Raw genomic sequence first — 23,179 nt, forward strand, 5'->3', positions numbered from 1 at the left:
CAATTCTAGTGTGTCAAAATAAACCTGAAATTTACCAAAAAAAAATGGGGGCAGTCTCAATTCTAACATATGAAGGACAAAGGTGTAGCAAGTAATCTTTCAAAGTAAAAATTGCCAGATTTCATACACAAATAATAGGGTTAGGCCGGATTGGATGGATACAGATATCCGGCTGATCTATAATTCTGGATATCAAGTATTTAGGTTTATATTGACACACTAGAATTGAAATTTCATAAAAATCTTTAAAATTGAGATGAAACAAAAGCTTTAAAAACGGTCTTTTTGCAGATTTTAAAAAGTTTGTACCATCTCAATTTTAAAGATTTTTACGAAATTTCAATTCTAGTGTGTCAATATAACCCTAAATACTTGATATCCAGAATTATGAATCAGCCGGATATCTGTATCTATCGATTCCAGCCCAACCCCATTATTTATGTATGAAATCTGGCAATTTTTACTTTGGAAAATTACTTGCTACACCTTCTTCCATTATATGTTAGAATTGAGACTGCCCCCATTTTTTTTGGTAAATTTCAGGTTTATATAGACACACTAGAATTGAAATTTTGTAAAAATCTTTAAAATTGAGATGGTACAAGAGCTTTAAAAACAGGTCTTTTTGCAAATTTTAAAAACTTTGCAGTTCTTGTACCATCGCAATTTTTGCATTACAGAAAAAATATTTTGCATGGGTCAATATTTTGCATAAATCAACTATATTATGGCTGGGGGCAAAAATTTTAACAAAATTTTTCAAATCCGGGACAGGCTAATAGACATATATATAATAGATTGACAGATAAAAAAAAATAGATTGGAAGATGTATACAAAATTGAGGAAAAAAGAAGGGTAGATAAATAATTAGATAGATAAAAAAATCGGATAGATTGATGGAATGAAGGATAAGTTTAATGGATGGATAAGATATACAAGTATGCGCAGATAAACGAACATAAAGACAGACAGACAAACGGACAGACGTCTAAGAGTTTTTTGTTGTGGAAAAAATAATTTATTTCTGTAATTTATCACAAATTTAATATGAAAATGCAATTACTATTTAATACGAATAATTTGTAAGAAAAGGATGAAGCAAATATTAACACTTGCGGCTACGTCCCTAGAGGCCTCTAGGGACACGTAAAACGTTTTCTTTTTAATCTATGCCAAGAAGCGCTATTTACAAAAAATATATCTAATAGGCGGCGTCTTATATTTTTTTGATTTTTGGCTATAGTTATAAACCTTCCCAGGACCTAAAAGAAGCTACACTGTAAAATAAATAGTCCATCGCTTCAGCAGTGAAATCCTTCGGAAAAAACAGACAAACATACAGACATAGATACTTTTACTTTATTATAAGGATTATGATACCTTTTGATAACCCCTACAGGGAAACTTCTTATGGGCCCTGGGATGGTTTTAATCTGTTTTGGAGAAAGTAGTGTTAATCAACCCAGGGTAAAGCGAAGCTAACAGAAACATTTTAGAGCATTATGAGCGCTTTTAAATGCTATTCAATTATATATGCCCTTTAGATTATTTATTAATAGGAATATTAAAAATTTATTTTGTCATTCATTTAATCAATTTTTATATTACATTTTTAATCATGTTTGAATTATTAATTTTTAGTAGCAAAGCTACTATTCAAATTCAAACTTCGGTATGTCTATAAGATTATGCTAAAGAAGTAATTTCTATTTTTTCTAAATCTAAATATTTTCAAATTGTTCAAGTTTCGCTAAAATGGATAATAACTAAAAGTTATTTTTTTTAGTGAACAAATTTTAATATATAAATTTTCTTTAATCCTACTATATGAAACATTTCTATTTTTTGGAAATAATCTATTAATACATATTGCTGCTAGTTTTTTAGGAGTAAAGTTATCATAGTTCTTCGTAATAGTTAATTAATGATATGTGGCTCATTACTTCTATTAACAGCATTTTTAATTTAGGCTTTCTGTGATTTTGGACAAGAAATGGTAGAGCTTATCATTGGAACACGGATATCTCCTAATCAGGTAGATAGATAGATAGATAGATATATAGATAGATAGATAGATAGATAGATAGATAGATAGATAGATAGATAGATAGATAGATAGATAGATAGATAGATAGATAGATAGATAGATAGATAGATAGATAGATAGATAGATAGATAGATAGATAGATAGATAGATAGATAGATAGATAGATAGATAGATAGATAGATAGATAGATAGATAGATAGATAGATAGATAGATAGATAGATAGATAGATAGATAGATAGATAGATAGATAGATAGATAGATAGATAGATAGATAGATAGATAGATAGATAGATAGATAGATAGATAGATAGATAGATAGATAGATAGATAGATAGATAGATAGATAGATAGATAGATAGATAGATAGATAGATAGATAGATAGATAGATAGATAGATAGATAGATAGATAGATAGATAGATAGATAGATAGATAGATAGATAGATAGATAGATAGATAGATAGATAGATAGATAGATAGATAGATAGATAGATAGATAGATAGATAGATAGATAGATAGATAGATAGATAGATAGATAGATAGATAGATAGATAGATAGATAGATAGATAGATAGATAGATAGATAGATAGATAGATAGATAGATAGATAGATAGATAGATAGATAGATAGATAGATAGATAGATAGATAGATAGATAGATAGATAGATAGATAGATAGATAGATAGATAGATAGATAGATAGATAGATAGATAGATAGATACATAGATAGATAGATAGATAGATAGATAGATAGATAGATAGATAGATAGATAGATAGATAGATATGTAATCAGAATTGGTTTATTTGAATTTATGTACCTTTATGCTACATTTACACAGATGAAATTTACTAATTTACATATTTAAGATTTGTTTAAATTACACGATCTATAAATCCCACAACAAATGCATTAAGGTAAAGACGTTTGTAAAGAAATGGAGCAAATTCAAGGATCTCAAGGGATATGACTATGGACTATAAATGTACATCCCCAAAATTATAATGATGAAACACAACATGACCTCTTCCTTAAATTAAAAAATAATTGGCTGTAAAGTTTTGACACTGCTAGTTTGAAACAAACCAATTAATATTCAATACCCAAAGTATTTGAGTCAACAAAACTTTGGATACCAGTTTAATTTAATGTTTAATTGGTGAATTCCTCTTTTCTGATCAACTGAAAATTGATTGCCCATTTCTTCCCTAATTTCTGAAGTTGTACAGCAGATAACCCAACTATTGCAAAACCTATTTTCAGCTACTCGGGTCAAAGGGAAAAGCGGTATAATGTATAAACGATTTATACATTATACATTAAAATTATTAATTGATGTTTTGAAAGTTTGAAGCTTTTTAAGCTAGTAGTAAATATTAAGATAGGATAAGGGTTCTATGTACACAATCGGAAACTAGAATTCAGCTGATCTCTTTTCTTCATACTTTCCTTTTAGTGTTAAATGTATGTCATTAGCCATCAAAATTACGCAACAAATGACATTGAGAAAAGTAAAGTGTGGATGGGATGATTTTATGTTTACATACACTCACACAAATGTGATAAAGACAAACATTGGAGCAAAAGTGTCCATAAGATTCCATCAAAATTAATCAATTCAACTTTAGCAAATCTTACAAAACAAAAAAGCAAAATAAATAAATAGAAGTATTTCTATGTCGTTATTTAATGGCCTTTCCAAATAAAACATCCTGCATTTAATAATCTAACTTTAATAGCATCCAAGAAAATATATTTAATTACTAAAACGTAAATAACAAACAATCGGACAGACAAACCTTTTTGCATATTTGCCAATTTAATCTTGGGTTCGGTAACAATGTATTGACACACCCAAAACATTGAACATTCTGGTATGCCTTTGATCTTAAAGTGTGGTCCAACAAAAAATTCTAATAGCATTACAGCACAATTAAAGGCTTGTTATGTCCTTAAATATGATGTTACAATGTAATTATTAATATTCCTAGAACTTATTTTACATACGCGTCCCCTCACATAGATCTTAAATAAAATAAATGAAAATTTTACTTCAATGGTTTCGGATTTTTGGATAGTTATAAAAAAATGAAGAAAAATATACGACTTGTGAATAACCACAAAAAATATATTTCCAACGTCATTTTTAGGTTTTAATGTTAATTATAGCAAGATTCAACTAACGAGTGAAAATTAGAGGAATTAAAATAATAACAATGGATATACATAGAATTATATCCTTATACAAAAATAACAGGATGTTTGTTTGTCTATGTGTCTGTACCGAAGGATCTCGCTAACCGCTGAACCGATCGGGTTCTCCTTAACAGGGTAGATTCTCATGGATTCTGGGAAGGTTTATAACTATTTTAGAAGAGGGTACAACCACCCTCCCAAGAGAAATGACAAAAATATCGAAATTTTAAAAAATATATGGGAGACTTCAACGTAACATAAAGAAAATTGTCGTAAAATAAAGAAGTAACGTAGAGACTTTAACAAATAAAAACATCTAAAGTGCCACTAGAGGCCTCTAGGGGCGTAGCCGCTAGTAATTTGATATATTGACAGGGGAAAATTAGTCGTTTATTTAGATTGCTAACATAGACCTCATTTATCAGTCAGTTTGTTCATTCAAGAGAGGAGAGGATTGGGTAAAGGGGGTGGATAAAGGATATCGTTATTTTAGCCGGCTGCGAGTGTCACTTTATTAGAGTACATGAAATTCTGGTGCAACATTCAAGCAAAAATATATCGATTATAATAACCATGTACATATTTAGTAATTAAATCCATGGAACTTAAGTTATAATACAAGACAATAAATCTATACTCCCAATTATCATAAACAATATTACCCCTTTCAAAGATTTGTATTAAGTTTGGACTCTGAAGGTTTAGTTTGATACTAAAAACATATCATAGTAAGAACTGTTCTATCTATTTATTTCACTTCAGTATATTTTTTGGTGTGTCTCAATACCAGGGAGGGAGGGGACAATGTAATGTAAACTAAATTGGTTACCAAAGGTTTATAACCACGTTTTTTACGGTAGATAACATAATTTTGGTACATTTATTGAATTAGGATTAGTTAAATTCTGAAATAGAAGTTGGGAACTTTCAAAAAAATTTAAATCTACCAGGGGCGTCCAAGCTTTTTTATTTGTGGGGGGGGGGTAAAATTTTTGTAAGGGAGGGAGTAATTTGTTTTTGGGGGGGTAAAATGGCGCGCGAAGCGCACCGAAAATTTTGTTTACCCCCCCCCCAAAAAATTTTTACCCGGGGTAAAATTTTCTATGGGGGGGGGGGGGTAATTACCCCCCCCTGAAATCTGTTGCCAGGGGTAAATTTTTTTTACCTCTAACCAAAATTTACACCCGAGGTAAAATTTTTTTGGGGGGTAATTTAATAATGTAAAGAGGTACCTACCTAATTATTAAATACTATTCAATATTTAGTAGTAAAAATGGGCGCGAGGCGCGCCAAAATTTTTTTTTGGTAGGGATTATTTACTTTTTTTTTGGGGTGGCGGGGGTAAATACTTCCTCCCTAATAGTTGGTGGTGCCTACAGCACCCCCAAGGTAGGGGTAAATTTTAGATGGGGGGGGGTAATCAACACTTTAACCCCCCCCCCCCACCTTGGACGTCCTTGAAATATACAGAAAAGGGTAATTTTGTAAATCATAAATTTCCATTGTCTTATCCCTTAATATCCCTGCTAAATACGAAGTACTAAGTGTATATGTACAATTTTTGTATAAAAAGTAAAATATTGAGATATTCAATGTATTTGCCACGAATAAGAGACTCATTTTCACAGATTTAGAATTGTGCTAAGTTCTTCCACTTCTTAATGTTGCTGTCGGGCATCTTAAAAAGTAGTAGATGCAATTTTTGACATCTTAGGTTATTATACCATTTTGACTGAAAGAAACCAACATGAAACAAGGATGACAACATCCATAAAAGCGAAGCACTGAAACGGTTGGACAAACGGACATTATCACTTGTATAGTGTCAGAACTGAATAATCATAATATAAATGTATAAGAGTCAAAGCAAAATTGTAAGTAAATTTGTTAAAAAACTGCTTGATTCAGGATATTGTTTATGGACATACTTACATTTTTAGGACTTGATTATAGAGTTGCTTCGCTTATTTCATTATACTTTGTTGTCCCAGGAATCAATATACCAAAAATCAGATCAATCGGATGATTAGATAATATAAATATTTGTTGTTAAAAAATTTAAAAAATCAACATGTTTACAATGGACGTACGGTCATTTTGGTGATGATTATAGAGTTGCTACGCTTTCTAAATCGTACCTAACTATTAAATGAATCACCATGCAAAATTTAAAATCGATAGGACAATTCTAACATGCCTAAATTAACAAAAAGCTATCCGTTACGGACGGACGTACGTACGGACGGACGGACCGACCCTAATTATAGAAAACTTCGCTTTTAAAAACAATATCATTATAAAAAAGTCAAAATATGTCTCTCTATCTATCTGCTAAACTGATATGGTTCTCATGTACAGTAAAGCTTATAAACTCTTCTGGAAAAATAAACTTTTCAAAAACTCTAAATATTTATTTAGAAGCTAGTAAATGTGGCTGACTCAGATTTAAAAAAAATGACCAATGAGAGGCCAGTATACACTGTAATTGACCAATGGTAAAATTTATAGTGGCCTCTCATTGGTTAATTTTTTTGACGTCATAATTTGAGTCTGCCACTTTTACTAGCTTCTTTATTTACATACCGAGGTAAACATTGTATAAACTTTAAAAGTAATAATGATGGGAATGTTGACAAGACAATTGTAGATCTAGCTTTAATAGCAGCTGAGTTAATCGAATAGCGTTACGGCGGACAACGTGAATTATAGAAAAGCTTCACTACTAAAATGAATTTATGAACAATAGTCCGCTGTTCGTGGTATTTCTTATTCAATTTTCTTCATAGAACTACGTGTATTCATACAGCAAGAGTATTGAATTTTCTTCATTTTTTATAATCTTCGCTTTCATAAAGTTAGGATGTGTCCGTAGGTATTTCTATCTCAAATAATCGTTAAGAATAAAGACTTTCAACTACATTTTATATAATACTAGTGGTTACGCCCCCCCTTTGAGAACTCTAGAGGCAATTGAGGTAGGATGAAGTCGACCCTCAAATTTTCAATTTTTATTCTGGAAAGAAAATTGGGAGGTCTTTTTTCAAGGGGCGATCACTCTTGGGAGGATGGTTTGATACCCTACCCGTATAGGTTCCCATAGAGCACATAGACAGACAGACATCCTGTAACTTTATCTATATTATCTTAGGGAGAGGGGGGAAATTGGACAATAACTTAAACTGGTTACCACATTTGTTGGCTTAGAAACTTTTATTAAATCCTCACAATACACAATGAACACAATATTCCTTGTTTTTATTACCTTTTCATTTTAAGAAATTAAAGAAATGTAGTTTCATAAACTAAAATTTTATGATTTCTTCACGAACTATATATAAACAAAGTCAAGTAACAACAAATGTGGGAAATTTTTAGATTAAAATGATGACCAATAAACCGTATTACAGTAATTAACTAGAAATTTTAATTCAATATTCCAAGTGGTTCTTACTCCTATTATATAGGAAAGTAAGGAATTTTTCTGTACCTTAAAAAGGGAAACTTTACGTAGATTTCTGGGGTGATTTAATGCTATGATAATTTTGATTGAGGTCCTTGTTGCGTTTTTAGGCTATTTTCTGCTCTTTACTTCCCTTTTTCTTAAGTACAAAATCCCTACCAAACAAAAGAACAGTTTTTACAACAGAATGGTCGTGCTATTATAAAATATTATTTTTTCTTTATCCACTTTTATAATGTAAATATTGAAATTTACACCCTATATAAATTTATGTTATGTTTATATAATATTAAAGTGTATCCTTGGACAAACATTTATCTTTTAAATTTATGATGTCTTTGTAGTACTATCCATTTATCTATCTTTCTATCTATATATTTATCTATCTACTTATTAAGATTCCTATCTAACCAATATCTATCTAGCAATCTATTTGTTTACCCATTTATTCTTTTATCAATCCATCTTTCTAATCATCTATCTATCAGCCTATCTATTCATCTATACATCCATCTGTCTATCCACCTAAATACTCCCAGCTGGCTGAAATAACGATACTTTTTTACCCCATCCCTTTTCCCTTCCACTGGAAGAACAAACTAACCAATAAAAGAGGTCTATATGAACAACCTAAAATAACGACAAAGTGAGACATTTTTTGCACGTATTATACCTGGTATTTTCCGTAAAGGTGTGTGTTCTAAGACTTTTAAACATTAGTAGAACGATAATTTTGGCATGGCAGTTGCTTTAATATGGTACAATATGGAACTTAAAAGAATATATCTACGTATTCTATATCCATAAAATACAACAATCTTTGATCAAACATAATAGAACTACATATCCATGATAATATAGTACTATATAGTAAAGTGTGATATTTTCAAAGTTTATTGTTTATATCTGAAATTTATGATATCTTCCTTCCAATAAATAATATTGCTTTTAAGTAAAATTATGTAAGTATTGAAACGTTTACATAATATAAGTATAAAGTCTGTTACTTTTTTTTATATATTTGAATGATCATAATATTACATGTATTTAACCATAACTCTGTCAAAAATGCTTACAAAACAGACATTTCTCGACCTCAGATACTGAAATAGTTTACTCACAAGCCAAAGTAATCATTTTTGAAATATCTTTCTATTTTATGGAAAACTAATAAAATACAAAAAAAATTTACAGATTTGAATGTAAACTTGTTTCATAATAACAAAGGTACTCTAAAATTAATTGGCTTTATTGATCTGTTTGTCCTTTTGTAATTTACAGTATTTTGGAGTTGCTCAAAAATTGTTACTTTTCCTGTTTCGTCCCCAAAGGAGAGAGACATTATTGGGGTGGTCAAACATTGACAGAATATTTGAAATACTTTTTAAAGCATGAACAATATATCGAATCGAATATTATAAGCCTCAAATTCAAACCAGCTAGTGTGACAAAATGTTCTTGAAAAGAAAAAATTGGGCTTTTTATGAACTAGTTTAGACATCCAGCTGAGGTTTTAAGTTATAATTGGACGTTTTTACCGAGGCTTACACGCAGCTGCCAAGCCCTGAAAATGTCCATCTGTTTACATTCTGATTTCAAAAAGTTTATCATCTACTGAAACTAATCATCCATGTTTGATAGACTATAAAAGTTGGAAAGATTTTTAATCAAATAAAGATTTGAAATCTGCATAAAATTTTAAGGATTTTTTATAAAATTAGTTTTTTATATAATTCTTTATTTAAAGGCGCAAATACAAATTAAGTTAAATAATTTTGAGATCTGTGATTGGTGGATTGAAAACTATCTGCGCCCTGATTGGAGAAGCTTAAGTGATGTACATCATTCAACCAATTAGAGCGTAGGTAGTTTCCAATCCAGCTATCCTATTGGTCAAAATTTATTAACTTAAATCGTATTTGCGCCTTTAAATAAAGAATTATATAAAAAACGAATTTTATAAAAAATCCTTAAAATTTTATGCAGATTTCAAATCTATTATATTGATTAAAATTCTTTAAAACTTTTATAGTCTAATGTTTAAAATTAATAACTTAAAATACCTAATTAATAAATTAGAAATGTATTTAGAAGGTTAAATTTAGTATTTAGTGGAGTATAATACACTCTTTTGTATTATAAGTTGAACAAAAAGTCTAGCAAAACCAGCTTGATTGATTTACAAAACTTACAAAAATCCCTTAAATAGCAAGTGACCCACTTCTAACCCACCAACTCAATGTAAAGGAGAACTATATTGATTCAGCAGTTACCGGGATCATGGGCTTCATAAACATAAACATATTTATTTGGGCATAAAAATTAAACATAAAATCAAAAAAAAATATAAAACACAATTCAAATTACTATAACAATAAACAACCTAAATCCTAATCAGTTCTGCCCGGGTAACCATGAATAGATCACTAAGGATCTGTCTACTTTGCCCAAAATATATTAAACAAAGGTATCCTGGATCCCTTTAAACTTATAGAACCTAGGTAGTATCGCCAAATTACATACAAATCACATACAGACATCCTATTACTTACATAAACGAATTTATGATTAAAATTTATCCTACAACAAAACTACAGCTAATATGTAGAATATATTATGCTTCTCTTAATGTATTTAAAGTGTAGGGGGATTTAGCTCTCCTCAGGGTCTATTTTTTTAAAAAAACAATGGGGGATGGTTGTACATGATGGGTTTAATCGCAACATGAGAAATTTTACCCTAAACTCTAAAAGAGAATTTTCTTTTAGCAGATAACTTTAATCCGATAGATATTTTCTCTTCTTAGATTTTTATTTTTAGAGAGATAGATAGATTTATAGTAGATATATTTTAAGATAGATAGGTATAAATCGAGAAAGACATACAGCTCGATAGCTAGAAAAAGATATACAGATTTACATACTGACAGCATACAGTCAGACATACAGACAAACTTACAGAACTACATCAAGACAGACATACAGATAAACATACAGGACGACGTATAATAAAACCATACAGACATAAAAACGGTTAGACATTCTAAAGCATATAGATTGAAAAACTATAAGACAGGCAGACAGATAGATATAAAGACTTGGTGACTAACAGAAAATAAGACATTCAACAACTATACATATATTTTAATTGCTTATTTTATTCTAGGCAAAACCAATCCGACAACGCTCACAAATTGAGTGCGCACGTCAGGTAAAGATTTTTTATAGAGTAGCTACTCTTTTTATACCTTATCTGTCCGTTCAATGTTTTACATCTTAGAAATACGGTTTCCTACATTTTCCGCTATCTAAAGTAGGTCGAGATAAAAGGATAAGATAATAGAATATAGATTTGTGTATATCCCCAATGATGATCATTCACAAAATTACAATTAGATTACAATTAGTGGTTGGGTCGTTTGGACACTTAACTGAAAGAACCAACAATTTAAAGTCCAATAAAAGTCCCCAAAGTTGTTAATTCAACGAATAAGAAAGCGTTATTATAAAACTTTGGGGTCTATGTTAATGAACATTCAATGTCTCATCCCTCCCCGCATCTAAAGTTTTTTTTTCTTTTTAACCCATTTCACCTTAAAAACGGTGATACGGCTGAAAAAAGTTTTATCCATGGAAAGCTGCTGATGTATGATATTGAAGCGCAGCTGCTTAGTAAAAGCTTTGTATTAACTTTTTGCTGACAATTAAAATAAAAAAAATATACCTATATTGCTCAAAAAAAAATCTTTTTAAAATTTCGACAGCTTGAAAATTTGAATTACTGTTGGGGCTGCAAATCTCTGCTAAAAATTTGGCAATGCTTTTTAAAATTTCAATATTTTTTATATATTTATTCAACAGTTCTTAGCATTGAAAATATTTCATACTTCAACACCACAAACCTATAACATGTCTTTTTAAACAAGGATAATAACAAAATTGGCAACAAAAGATCCTTTAAAAAACTGGTTAGATAATATGGTATAACACGACAAAGCCCAATCTGTCCCACTTTTGAGCAAGGCGATTCCCTTTTCTCCTTTTGAAAATATTGTCTTCCCCCCCTTCCCTTTTTCTTTTCTCTTTATATGACATATAGGAATCGTCTTGATCAAAAGTGGGACAGATTGGGCTTCGTCGTATAACACGAATAAATATACACGGTATAAGTTTCTAGCGGTAAATTTGGGCTCAAAGCAAAATTTTTAGGAAGCTATGTTGTGGTTTCCCTCAAAATTTCTAACCCTGCAGGGCTACCCTTTGCATAATATAACCGTACCTAACAATTACCAATGTAAAAAAAATAACGCTTGGAAAACTATCCCCTTCCTATGTCATTTTCAATTTATTATAGAATATTGCACTTTTAGCGAAACCGCCAAAATTTTGTCAACAAAATCGTTATCCTGTAATATAAAGTAGTAAGGCTATTTGATTGAAGCTTAAGATCTCGGAAATTGATGCTCTGTATGGTTTGCACTTTTTGGGAAAGATTCAAAAACCAATTGGGATGGTGTTCCTAAATTATTCCACCTTCCTGTAGAGGCTAGGGCGAAGCAGCTCGTTACGTTTTAAAAAATTATAGATAGACCCACCATGGATCGATAGAAAGACCTGCAACTTTTGAGTAGCTTTGGTGCTAAATATTTTTTCTTGTCGAAAGCAGATTTTCAATAAATATGGAAGTATGTATAATGTATATTATACGCTGAATTTGTAGAATAGTTATCAATATTTATATATATATTTCGCAACAGACAGACGGAAAGTCTGAAAACATGTTACTTGACGCTTAATCTTTAAGCGTCTCGTCTTTTAAGAGTTAATTTTTTCGTAAAAAAATATTTAAGTTATGTATTTATTTCTTCTTGTTTTATATAAGAAGCTTTATAAGAATAATGTAAAACTAAGAAACTCTTTTTATTTTAGTTTAAAAAAAGAAGAAAAAATTGGGGTTGGTATATTTTTTACAAGGGACGATTTCTCTTAGAAGTGTGAAGGTATCATTTCGCAAAACTTCACTAAACATATAAAAGCTTTACATTATAGAAGAATCACATCGGTTCAGCAGTTCATTAGGTACAGATCCACAGAGACATCCTAATGCTTTTACATTTAACGAATGCAATAATATGCGGCTAAGACACACCATCTGCTCAGAGTCCCAGGGATCTTTATTGATAACAAAATAGATGAGAAATAGATGATACACATCCCCAATGATGATAAACACACTTTATCTTTCTTAAATTCAAAGTTTGGACTCTTCAAGTTAGGTGCAAAGCTTTTAAAATTAAGTACCCAAAGTTTTTGAGCCAACTAATAAAACTTTGGGTATGGGTTTAATTTCCAATGTTTCATCCCTCGATCCCTGATAGCATGTTGAAACTTTATTAATAACTCTGTGTAAGATTGTACATATCGCACATGTTCAACATAAAAGTTATATTTGTAATCAAGAATATAAATTAATTCGGGGCTTTCCCTTAAAGTGCTTAGAGAGTAAACTCCCCTCCCCCCAAACTTTAATTTGTAAAAAATAATAGATTAGAAATAAGGAAAGAAAATTAGATTTTACCCCCATGAATTCATGTTTCAAGATTCTATTAAGCATGGCATCCCTATAACTAAGGTCTTTCTGTCCAGCTAACAAACGTTCAACACCTTGCTTTCACAATCTTTGTCTGTCAGTTTTAATAAAGCAAAATCCAAGTATTCTTTTCATGAATGCCTTCATCCTTGTTTTCCATTTTTACAATAGATATGAAGTTTTTTTTGAGTTTAAAAGCTGGATTCAATTTTCTCTCTCTCTCTCTCTTATTCTTTAGAGTTTTGACAAAATTAAAGTTATTTATTTTAGCAAAGCTACTTCATAATTCCTCTAAATATTTGTCGTTTGTCAGTGTGTCTCAAATATTTTTTGAGCAACCAGATTTTCTCCAAAATGCTGACATTTCTTGAGAAGATTCATACTGTCTACAAGTTTATACTCTACACTTGATTTTAAGGATACTATACACTTGATTTTAAGGTTACAGTTATAAAATATTAAGAAACATTTTTGTCTGTAACAAATTATCTCAGAAATGTCTTCCTGCATACTCTTTGGATAGTTTTACGCTATTTTCCTTTCCGTTATCCTATCATTATATCAAAGTAACAGGATGGCTGTATGTTTGTCTGTCTGCGAAGGATCTTGCAAAACACTGAACCCTTTACAGTGAATCTTCCTCGGGGTACTGGGAAGGTTTATAACTATTTTGAGGGCCCTCCTAAAAGAAATAACCATAGAAAAAAATACTTTTGGAGGAATATCAAGTTTTGGGGCCGAGACAAAAGGTAAAGATCAAATTTTTGGAGTTTGAATTTTGCTTTAATGCGCAGAGACTTTTAATTCTTTTGCCTATAATCTTTTCTCTAATCCAGGGATTAGAACTTACAATTTGGCCTAAAGACCATAGATATAACAGGAAGGAACATCACACTGGCTGATACATTAATTGACCCCCCCCCCCCCAATAATTATAATGACATAATCTTAGATAGGGAGGGGGTGAAGTTACTTTTTACTAACTCAGATGTTTTTTTAAAAACAATTTTATAACATTAAAAAAATTATTCAGTATTGAAAAATTATTTGTAAAGATCGGTTAACATTAATTACCTTTCTAAAGCAAAGGGTTCATTATTACAATTAAGAGAGATTGAAATTAAATGTGGTACCGTTATCTACCTTTAAATAAGCAATAATGGTAAAAACAAGAAAAAGTTAAAAAGGTGTATATCTTGATAATACTTCCAAGATACTCAAATATTTTTAATAGGGATATTTAGTAGGAATATATATCTATAATACAAAGTAGAACGATGTCTGTCTGTTTGTCTGTTTGTCTGTCTGTTTGTTTGTAGCGAAGGATCTCGATAACCGCTGAACCGATCGGGTTCTCCTTTACAGGGTAGCTTCTCATAAGTCCCGGGAAGGTTTTTAAATTTTTTTTTCTTTTTAAAACTAAAATTAAAATAGTGGGGTCGACTACCTCCCCCCCCCCCAAAAAAAAAGTTTTTTTTAATCTAAAATACCAAAATATTGGTTTTGATCAAACCTCTTGGGGCAAAGACCCTAGAGGCTATCTATATATAATATATATCCAGGTATTGGACAGGTCAACTGTACTGCTGCTGACCTCCACAAGATGTTGTATCCGGCATCCGGAATCCACTTCTGCCAGGTAGGATTTAATTTCATGATTCATGGCAGTGATATCAGCAAAACTTCAGCTGATTTCAAAATAGTTCTTTTTTATAGCACCGCACTAAAGACAGTTTTCTGTGGACAATAAAATGAAAAATAAAAGCATTAATTAATTATTTAAATTAATTATAAAAAGCAAAATTCTCTCTAAAAACTAAGGCAGCTTACTTTTTACATCTACTTGTTATACGAATTATTTTAGAAATGTAAAATAGCCATTTCAAAGATTAAATTTTTAGAAATATAATTTTTGCCTTTCTGTGGTACTAACTATCTTTTTTTTACAGCCATCTATTTATTTTTCTTTGTTTATCTATTTTGATTTAAACTATCTATCTAGCTATCATATTAAAGATTTTAAACTCCATCTATCTATCTTATGGTTGCGTATTTGAATTAAACTACAATACATAAGGAAAATATAGCCTGCCTCTAACTTTTCTAGCCTATATGAACTTGGGTGTGCAATCAATCCAACATAAATTTCAACAGAACCATGTTTAAAGTAAAACAAGGATGAAAACATCCAATTAAGGAAAGCTCTGAAATGCTTTGACAAACGAACATTAACTCTTGTAGCCGTGGGTGTCAGAACTGAATAAGCAGAATATAAGTAAAATTAAAAGTAAATTTGTAGCAAAACTGGTCAAAAACAGGACATTGTTTAAAGAATACATACATTTTTAGGACTTGATTATAGAGATAATTCGCTTATAACATTGTATTTCGTTGTCCTAGGAATATAGTATTCTACATAAAAATTTGCTGTCAAAAAAGTTAAAATCAATATGATTGAAATGGACTTACAGACATTCTGGTAACAAATATAGATTTTCTACGTTTGTTAAATCGTACCTAACTTATACAGGAATCTTTTTTTTCTGCAGAGGTTGATTCACGCCATGAACTAGATTTAACTTGTAACTAAACCTTGTATTGCACAATCAATCTATCTATCAATGCATATTTTATAGTAAGGAAAATATGTTGAGTTTTACTTTTTCAATGATTCAATTTTTGAAAAAATGTTTAGTCATTTTTAAGGCCCAAGAGACCTCTAAATCAGTGGTCTCCAAACAGTTTGTTTCATTTTCAGAAAATAATTAGTAGTTGTTTTTAAGGGTTTTGTATTACTGTTCATGAAAGGAAAGTAATTTTTATTTAAAAATGGAATCAGTTTTTATAAAAAATAATCTGATTTTCCTACTGTACATGTATGATATATAAGATGTTTTAAAAGTTGCCTCTATAATTTTCTATTGAATGACTGTCTACTGGTTAGACTTAGAAATATTGAGAAGAGTACAGTTTACTTATTACCCCCACTGTAAATATATACCATATATGCTGTTTAAAAATATTGCACATAAACTTCATTGCACAATGTATACTATTGATCACAACTATACAGTAATATAGATGATATATAAGATGTTTTAAAAGTTGCCTCTATAATTTTCTATTGAATGACTGTCTACTGGTTAGACTTAGAAATATTGAGAAGAGTACAGTTTACTTATTACCCCCACTGTAAATATATACCATATATGCTGTTTAAAAATATTGCACATAAACTTCATTGCACAATGTATACTATTGATCACAACTATACAGTAATATGAAGATTTATTTATCAATCTATTTTCGATTTATCTATCATTCTTTTTGTGTATCTATCAATCTATCCTTCAAACTATCAATATATCCATCAATCAATCCATTTATCGATCAATTAATCACTTAAACTATTTATAAATCAATATATCTAAAAAAAAATAATATATCAATAAATATATTAATCAATTGATCAATATATCAAATTATCAATTAATATATCCATCTATCAAACCATCTCTCAATTGATCCATGAATCAGTCTAATAATTTTTTAAATTAAACTATTTAGCTATATATCAAAAATCTATCTGTCAATCTATCTATCACACTATCTATCATATCTGTCAATCTATACCTATCTATCAAATCTCTTAATCTATTTGTATACCTTTAAACCTGGAATGTGCAGGCTGATAACCTGCATGAACTACATATTACATATACCATGTAGTATGTAGTATCCAGTGGAAATGGTCCAAGAAACTTTGGAAATACCTCTAGAGGAATTTCTGCTTTGATACCTGCATTGCTGGTTCCTCTTTATCCATCTATCTATCTAGTTCTCTCCATCTCTTGTTATCTACTTCTCTTTCACCCTATCTCCTTCTGTATTTCACTTTGCTCTTTTATTTATTCATCCCTTTTCCTATTTCTATTTATGAATTAATGTCTTTTCATATACATTGTTTTCTTGTTTATATCTTATTTTTGTATGCTTAACTCTGTGGGGCCTATACATGTGTTGCCCTTACCTGTAAATCGTCCCTGTACCCAATGTTACCTAACCTACCCTAATATAAACACAAACACACCAACCCTAAATTTTGAATTATTTTAAAGGTTGGGAGGGTTGGGGGTACAGTGCCATTAGGAAATTTGAGAGAAACCGCAAAAAATTTAATATGTTTTATATTTTCTCTAGTGTTACATACTGTTATATGAATGTCTGCTCTGTTTACTTTAGCTTAGGAATACATGGATAAGACATCTGACATTGTATCAAATTTGCTTAAAAATATAATATTTCTAATATCTCAAATCCCTGAAGAAATCCCTACTTTACTATACGAACATGATATACTTTTCTGTGAAACTGTGCTTTGTTAATCATTTGACTAATTTTGTGTAATTTTATATATTACTAATAAAGTTGTTTCCCTAATACATTAAAACACAGGCAAAATTATTTTAGATTGCGCTATATTTTTTCCCAAAAGCAAAAGCAAGGCTGTAGACAAAAAATGAGAGTTGTTACACAATACCGTATCCCTCTATATTTGCATAATTTTTGTAAATCTACATAGTACATTACCAAGAGATTTTATTTTTAACCTTTCTAAGACAAATTTATTATTTGAAACAATAAAAATATTTATTTTAATGGTGTAATCATTAAAATAAATAAATAGCGGCTAAAAATACTAAAGTAAGGATGATAATACCCACAAAAGCGAAGCTTAACAAATTAGAAGGTCCGACAAACAAACATTGACAAATATAGAGTAACAACTAAGAGGGTATTTTTTTCGCGTAATACATAGTATGTGTTTGGTTATAATTAAGATGAGTTTAACCTAATAAGCGCATTTGACCAGAAACTTACACCCAACTTTACGGAATTACGCAAAAAATGACCCTCTTTAGAATTCAACATTATTTGTAGAAATAATATGTAGAAACTTAACAATAACTTATGAGAGAATAGGTAATGATCAGAACAAAAATCTTTGATATATACCTGATGCTAATTTAAAATGTTAAATTTCTGAAGTCTGAAAAGAGGGGTTTTACGTGGACACTGAAGTTATATTTACTAAACCTGCCCACACTAAAAGTTTACAGCTCTAGAAGGCATTAGTGTGACTACAGTTTAGCTTCATAACATCACTAAGTTTAGCTCTAAAAAGCATTAGTGTGACTTCAGTTCAGCTTAATGACATTACTAAGTGTAGCTCTAGAAAGCATTAGTGTGACTTCAGTTCAGCTTAATAACATCACTAAGTGTAGCTCTAGAAAGCATTAGTGTGACTTCAGTTCAGCTTAATGACATTACTAAGTGTAGCTCTAGAAAGCATTAGTGTGACTTCAGTTCAGCTTAATAACATCACTAAGTGTAGCTCTAGAAAGCATTAGTGTGACTTCAGTTCAGCTTAATAACATCACTAAGTGTAGCTCTAGAAAGCATTAGTGTGACTTCAGTTCAGCTTAATGACATTACTAAGTGTAGCTCTAGAAAGCATTAGTGTGACTTCAGTTCAGCTTAATAACATCACTAAGTGTAGCTCTAGAAAGCATTAGTGTGACTTCAGTTCAGCTTAATAACATCACTAAGTGTAGCTCTAGAAAGCATTAGTGTGACTTCAGTTCAGCTTAATAACATCACTAAGTGTAGCTCTAGAAAGCATTAGTGTGACTTCAGTTCAGCTTAATAACATCACTAAGTGTAGCTCTAGAAAGCATTAGTGTGACTTCAGTTCAGCTTAATAACATCACTAAGTGTAGCTCTAGAAAGCATTAGTGTGACTTCAGTTCAGCTTAATAACATCACTAAGTGTAGCTCTAGAAAGCATTAGTGTGACTTCAGTTCAGCTTAATAACATCACTAAGTGTAGCTCTAGAAAGCATTAGTGTGAATACAGTTCAGCTTGATTAGTTTAGCTAGATAACTTATTATCCTACTGAAGCACTAGAAAGTGTCATGTGTGATGTCATAAAAATACGTCTGACAGGAGGGATGAGAGGAGAAGTGGGAAAGGAAACCACTAAAAAAGAGATGGATTTAGACGTATGTCGTTACACATGACACTTTCCAGCGCTTCATCCTACTTACTACAGGAACAATACAAAATATATAGCATATGCTCAATAGTATACAGAATCTATACAGATGTTTATCTCTAATAGATTCTTAGAAAATTTAATTTCCCACCAATGAACATTTCAGAAAGATCATAGTTAGATAGAAGATACTTTTCAATCATTTTAACTACAAAACAAATTTTCAGACATTTAACTTTAATAACAGCTGATTAAATCACAAGACAGACGAACAGATAGACATTGTAAGTTATGCATAGATTTGCTACCAAATAATTGAAATAAAATGCTGATAAATACTCGCAGAATAAATCTCCCCCCACTCCCCCCACCCTTTCCCAACTATTAAAACTGAGGATGCCTGCCTTACCTTCCCCTTTTCTTTCACCTATTCAAGGTTTACACCCCATGTACACGCCACTATAATGAATCTTTAATTATTTTGTAACATTGTATAAACCAGTAATGTAAACAGCAAGTAAACTGTGCCCAAAATCCGGGAAGGATAATTGACAATTTTAATTATATTTAATAAGTTTATAAGCGAAACTACTCGATTTTTTAATAATCGTATGTCTGTAGAAACGAAATGAGGCAAACGTGAATTTCTCAGGCGGCATTCAAGACATACAGCTGAAATTTTTGGTTAAGTTACTTTACTTTGGTTTACTTTACCGAGTAGTAAACTAAATTCCATAAAAGATTTCAAAGGTTAGGTTCACATGGTGGTTTCCATAAAGTACCTTATCGAGAATATAAACTTTGAAAGTTATATTTTTTTACTAAAGATAAAATAAACTTTAATACTTAATATTACAGGATAAGTCCGGAATAAAAAAGGGTCTTAGCCACCTCCCCCCCCCCCCCCTCCAACTCCACAATTTTATTTTCACCCAAGAACCCCCCCCCCCTTAACCAAAAAAAACTTCTCAATAACTTGAAGAATTTAAAATTGTAAATAAATGTCCCTGTCCTGAACTGCCTAGAGAATGCCAAATTTTCAACTTAATCTTTTAATTTGTTTTACAATCATAATTAGTAGTGCATCTAACATATATAATAATTAATAAGCGTTGCTACTCTGAAATTAAGGGTTGTTGGAACATCCGTCCAGTAAAAACGCCATATAAAATAAATATAAACTTGAAATATCTCTTATGTCTAGGGTCTCTGCCATTTCGGGCAGGTGGTTGTCTAGATTATACATCTATTCTATAGGTATATACCATTTATTATATTGACAGCTTCTTAAAATGATTTATTTAAATGATGATGATAAATTATGAAACAATAATTTTATTTTTTGGTTCTGTATTAAAATAAATAAAAATTGGCCAAATATAAAAGTATTTTTCAAAGTAACTTTATTTTATTCAAACAGTTAGGGAGTTGAATTCATTTTTATAGAAGCAGAAATATAATCTATGATTATGGTTTGGACCCTTTAAAACTGTAATCTACCTTTCCACTTTCCCCTCTCTTGGTGAAGATATCTTCAACGCCGATACGATTTTTGAAATGTAAGATTCTACTTTCCCTTCTCTTGGTGAAGATATCTTCAACGCCGATACGATTTTTGAAATGTAAGATTCCACTTTCCCCTCTCTTGGTGAAGATATCTTCAAAGCCGATACGATTTTTGAAATTTAAGATTCCACTTTTGCCTCTCTTGGTGAAGATATCTTCAACAAGAGAGACAAAAGTGGAATCTTATATTTCAAAAATCGTATCGGCTTTGAAGATATCTTCACCAAGAGAGGGGAAAGTGGAAGGGTAGATTACAGTTTTAAAGGGTCCAAACCATAATCATAGATTATATTTCTGCTTCTATAAAAATGGATTCAACTCCCTAACTGTCAAAGAAGGTGTATTAACTTTTTTGCTTTTTATTTAAGATAGCTAGCCGGTGCTTTTAGTAAGTAGTAGATGTAAAATTTTTCATAGAATTCAGATATGTAATCGTTTTTTTTTGTAGACCTCTTATTTTTAAAGTAATTTAAGTTTTTTAAAAAAATAATTAAGTCGGTTTTAAGGTACTAAAACGCAACAAAATAAAAGAAGAAAATGGCCAGTATGAACAAAAATAGTAAGATCTTTAATTTGACACCTTACCTTTAAAATTCTGTTTAGTAATTATTGAAAAAATCTTTTTTTTTAACCTCAGTTTAATAAAAACTTTAAACCTAAATATTTTCTCAAACAGACATTAAAAATATGGGTTCATATATACCTTTAGAATCAGAAAAATATTACGAATCTATTCTAAGCAAAATTGAAAAAGTTTTATAAAACTATAATAAAAAAAATAAGTTTATTTTAAGAATCATAATTTTCGGCTTTAAAGGGTTGACTTGAACAAAACCTGAACAAAACCTAAACAAATGTACATACACTGTAACAGATATTTTTTAACACAAGAAACAATAATGCATTTTTAACTGCATTGTTTTGAAGTTTATTAACAGACTGAAGCATACTTGTTCATAATTTTTCATTCTTTACATGTTATGTAAGTATCACTATTTTTATTGTAGTATCTATTGTATATATTGTTTGAACATTATCCTTTTTTTGTCAATTCTATTGGTTAAGTTTTGAGGTGAAGCTTCTTGATTCGTCAATTTTAGAAATTTTTGATTGGCTAGTTTAATAGCTACAATTAAGTGTTGCCTGTAAAAATAAATATTTTAGGCCATTTTTATTTTTTTAAGTTTTTACTTTTTTTCAATTTTGCTTAGAATGGATTCGTAATATTTTTCTTATTCTAAAGGTATATATGAACCCATGTTTTTATGTCTGTTTGAGAAAATATTAAGGTTTAAAGTTTTTATTAAACCGAGGTTAAAAAATAAATTTTTTCAATAATTACTCAACAGAATTTTAAAAGTAAGGTGTCAAATTAAAGATCTTACTATTTTTGTTCATACTGGCCATTTTCTTCTTTTATTTTGTTGCGTTTTAGTACCTTAAAACCGACTTAATTATTTTTTTTAAAAACTTAAATTACTTAACAAATAAGAGAACTACAAAAAAAAACGATTGCATATCTGAATTCTATGACAAATTTTACATCTACTACTTACTAAAAGCACCGGCTAGCTATCTTAAATAAAAAGCAAAAAAGTTAATACACCTTCTTTTGTAAAATAACTAAATTTCAATTTAAGTTTTTGTTGTTGAAAGAAAATTAAATCTTGTTTTAATTAAAACTTTCTCAAATATTTACCTATTTACCAATATTTTGAATTATTTTCCTTATTAAAATCATTTTTAATTATATTCAAACAAGAATAATAATATCCGTTATATAAAATCGAAGATTATTAAATATGAGTGGTGGGTCGAACTCCAACCCCCCCCCCCCCCTACAACAACAAAAATAAACTTTGAGGCCTCGGGGCGTAACCGTATTCCACACATCATAGTAGTTCACTTATATTATAAATTGAAATAAAAGTGAATTAAAGTTGAAATTAGTAACTATTCATTATAATTCGAACAACAAGTCTTGTGTAAGACTGAAATATTTCTAGCCCTCTGTTAGCCTTGGACTCACGGTATTCACATGAAAAGACATTGATCTGAAAAGTTGCTGAAAAAACGTCACTTAGTTGATTTTTTGTTAGCCATAATGACTTCTATCCAATATATTAAAGTTAAGACAGTAGAATTAACACAATTTTTTAAAATTTTCTTCAAAGATCTCTCAAACCAATTCCATCTATCTAGGTCTTTATTTTAGGGCAAAAATGGCTTTAAACCATTAGGGGGTGAATGGAGGGTAGGCCTT

The 23,179-nt window shown here is 30.2% G+C and overlaps 2 protein-coding genes across 2 annotated transcripts in view; both read left to right on the forward strand.

Annotated features, from left to right (window-relative positions):
• The window catches only part of LOC145328420 (uncharacterized), a 383,707-nt gene that overhangs the window by 244,647 nt on the left and 115,881 nt on the right, over window positions 1–23,179 (forward strand). The window lies entirely within an intron of this gene.
• LOC145328417 (alpha-catulin-like) overlaps window positions 1–23,179 on the forward strand; it is an 87,619-nt gene that overhangs the window by 403 nt on the left and 64,037 nt on the right. The window contains exons 2-4 of the mRNA XM_080172058.1: window positions 1,971–2,036; window positions 10,871–10,915; window positions 14,857–14,933. Coding sequence (XP_080028184.1) covers window positions 1,971–2,036; window positions 10,871–10,915; window positions 14,857–14,933 — 188 coding nt within the window. The remainder of the gene's footprint in view (window positions 1–1,970; window positions 2,037–10,870; window positions 10,916–14,856; window positions 14,934–23,179) is intronic.

Source organism: Acartia tonsa, chromosome 9, assembly GCF_053477335.1.
Source record: "Acartia tonsa isolate MP-2025a chromosome 9, ASM5347733v1, whole genome shotgun sequence".
Lineage (NCBI taxonomy): Eukaryota > Metazoa > Arthropoda > Copepoda > Calanoida > Acartiidae > Acartia > Acartia tonsa.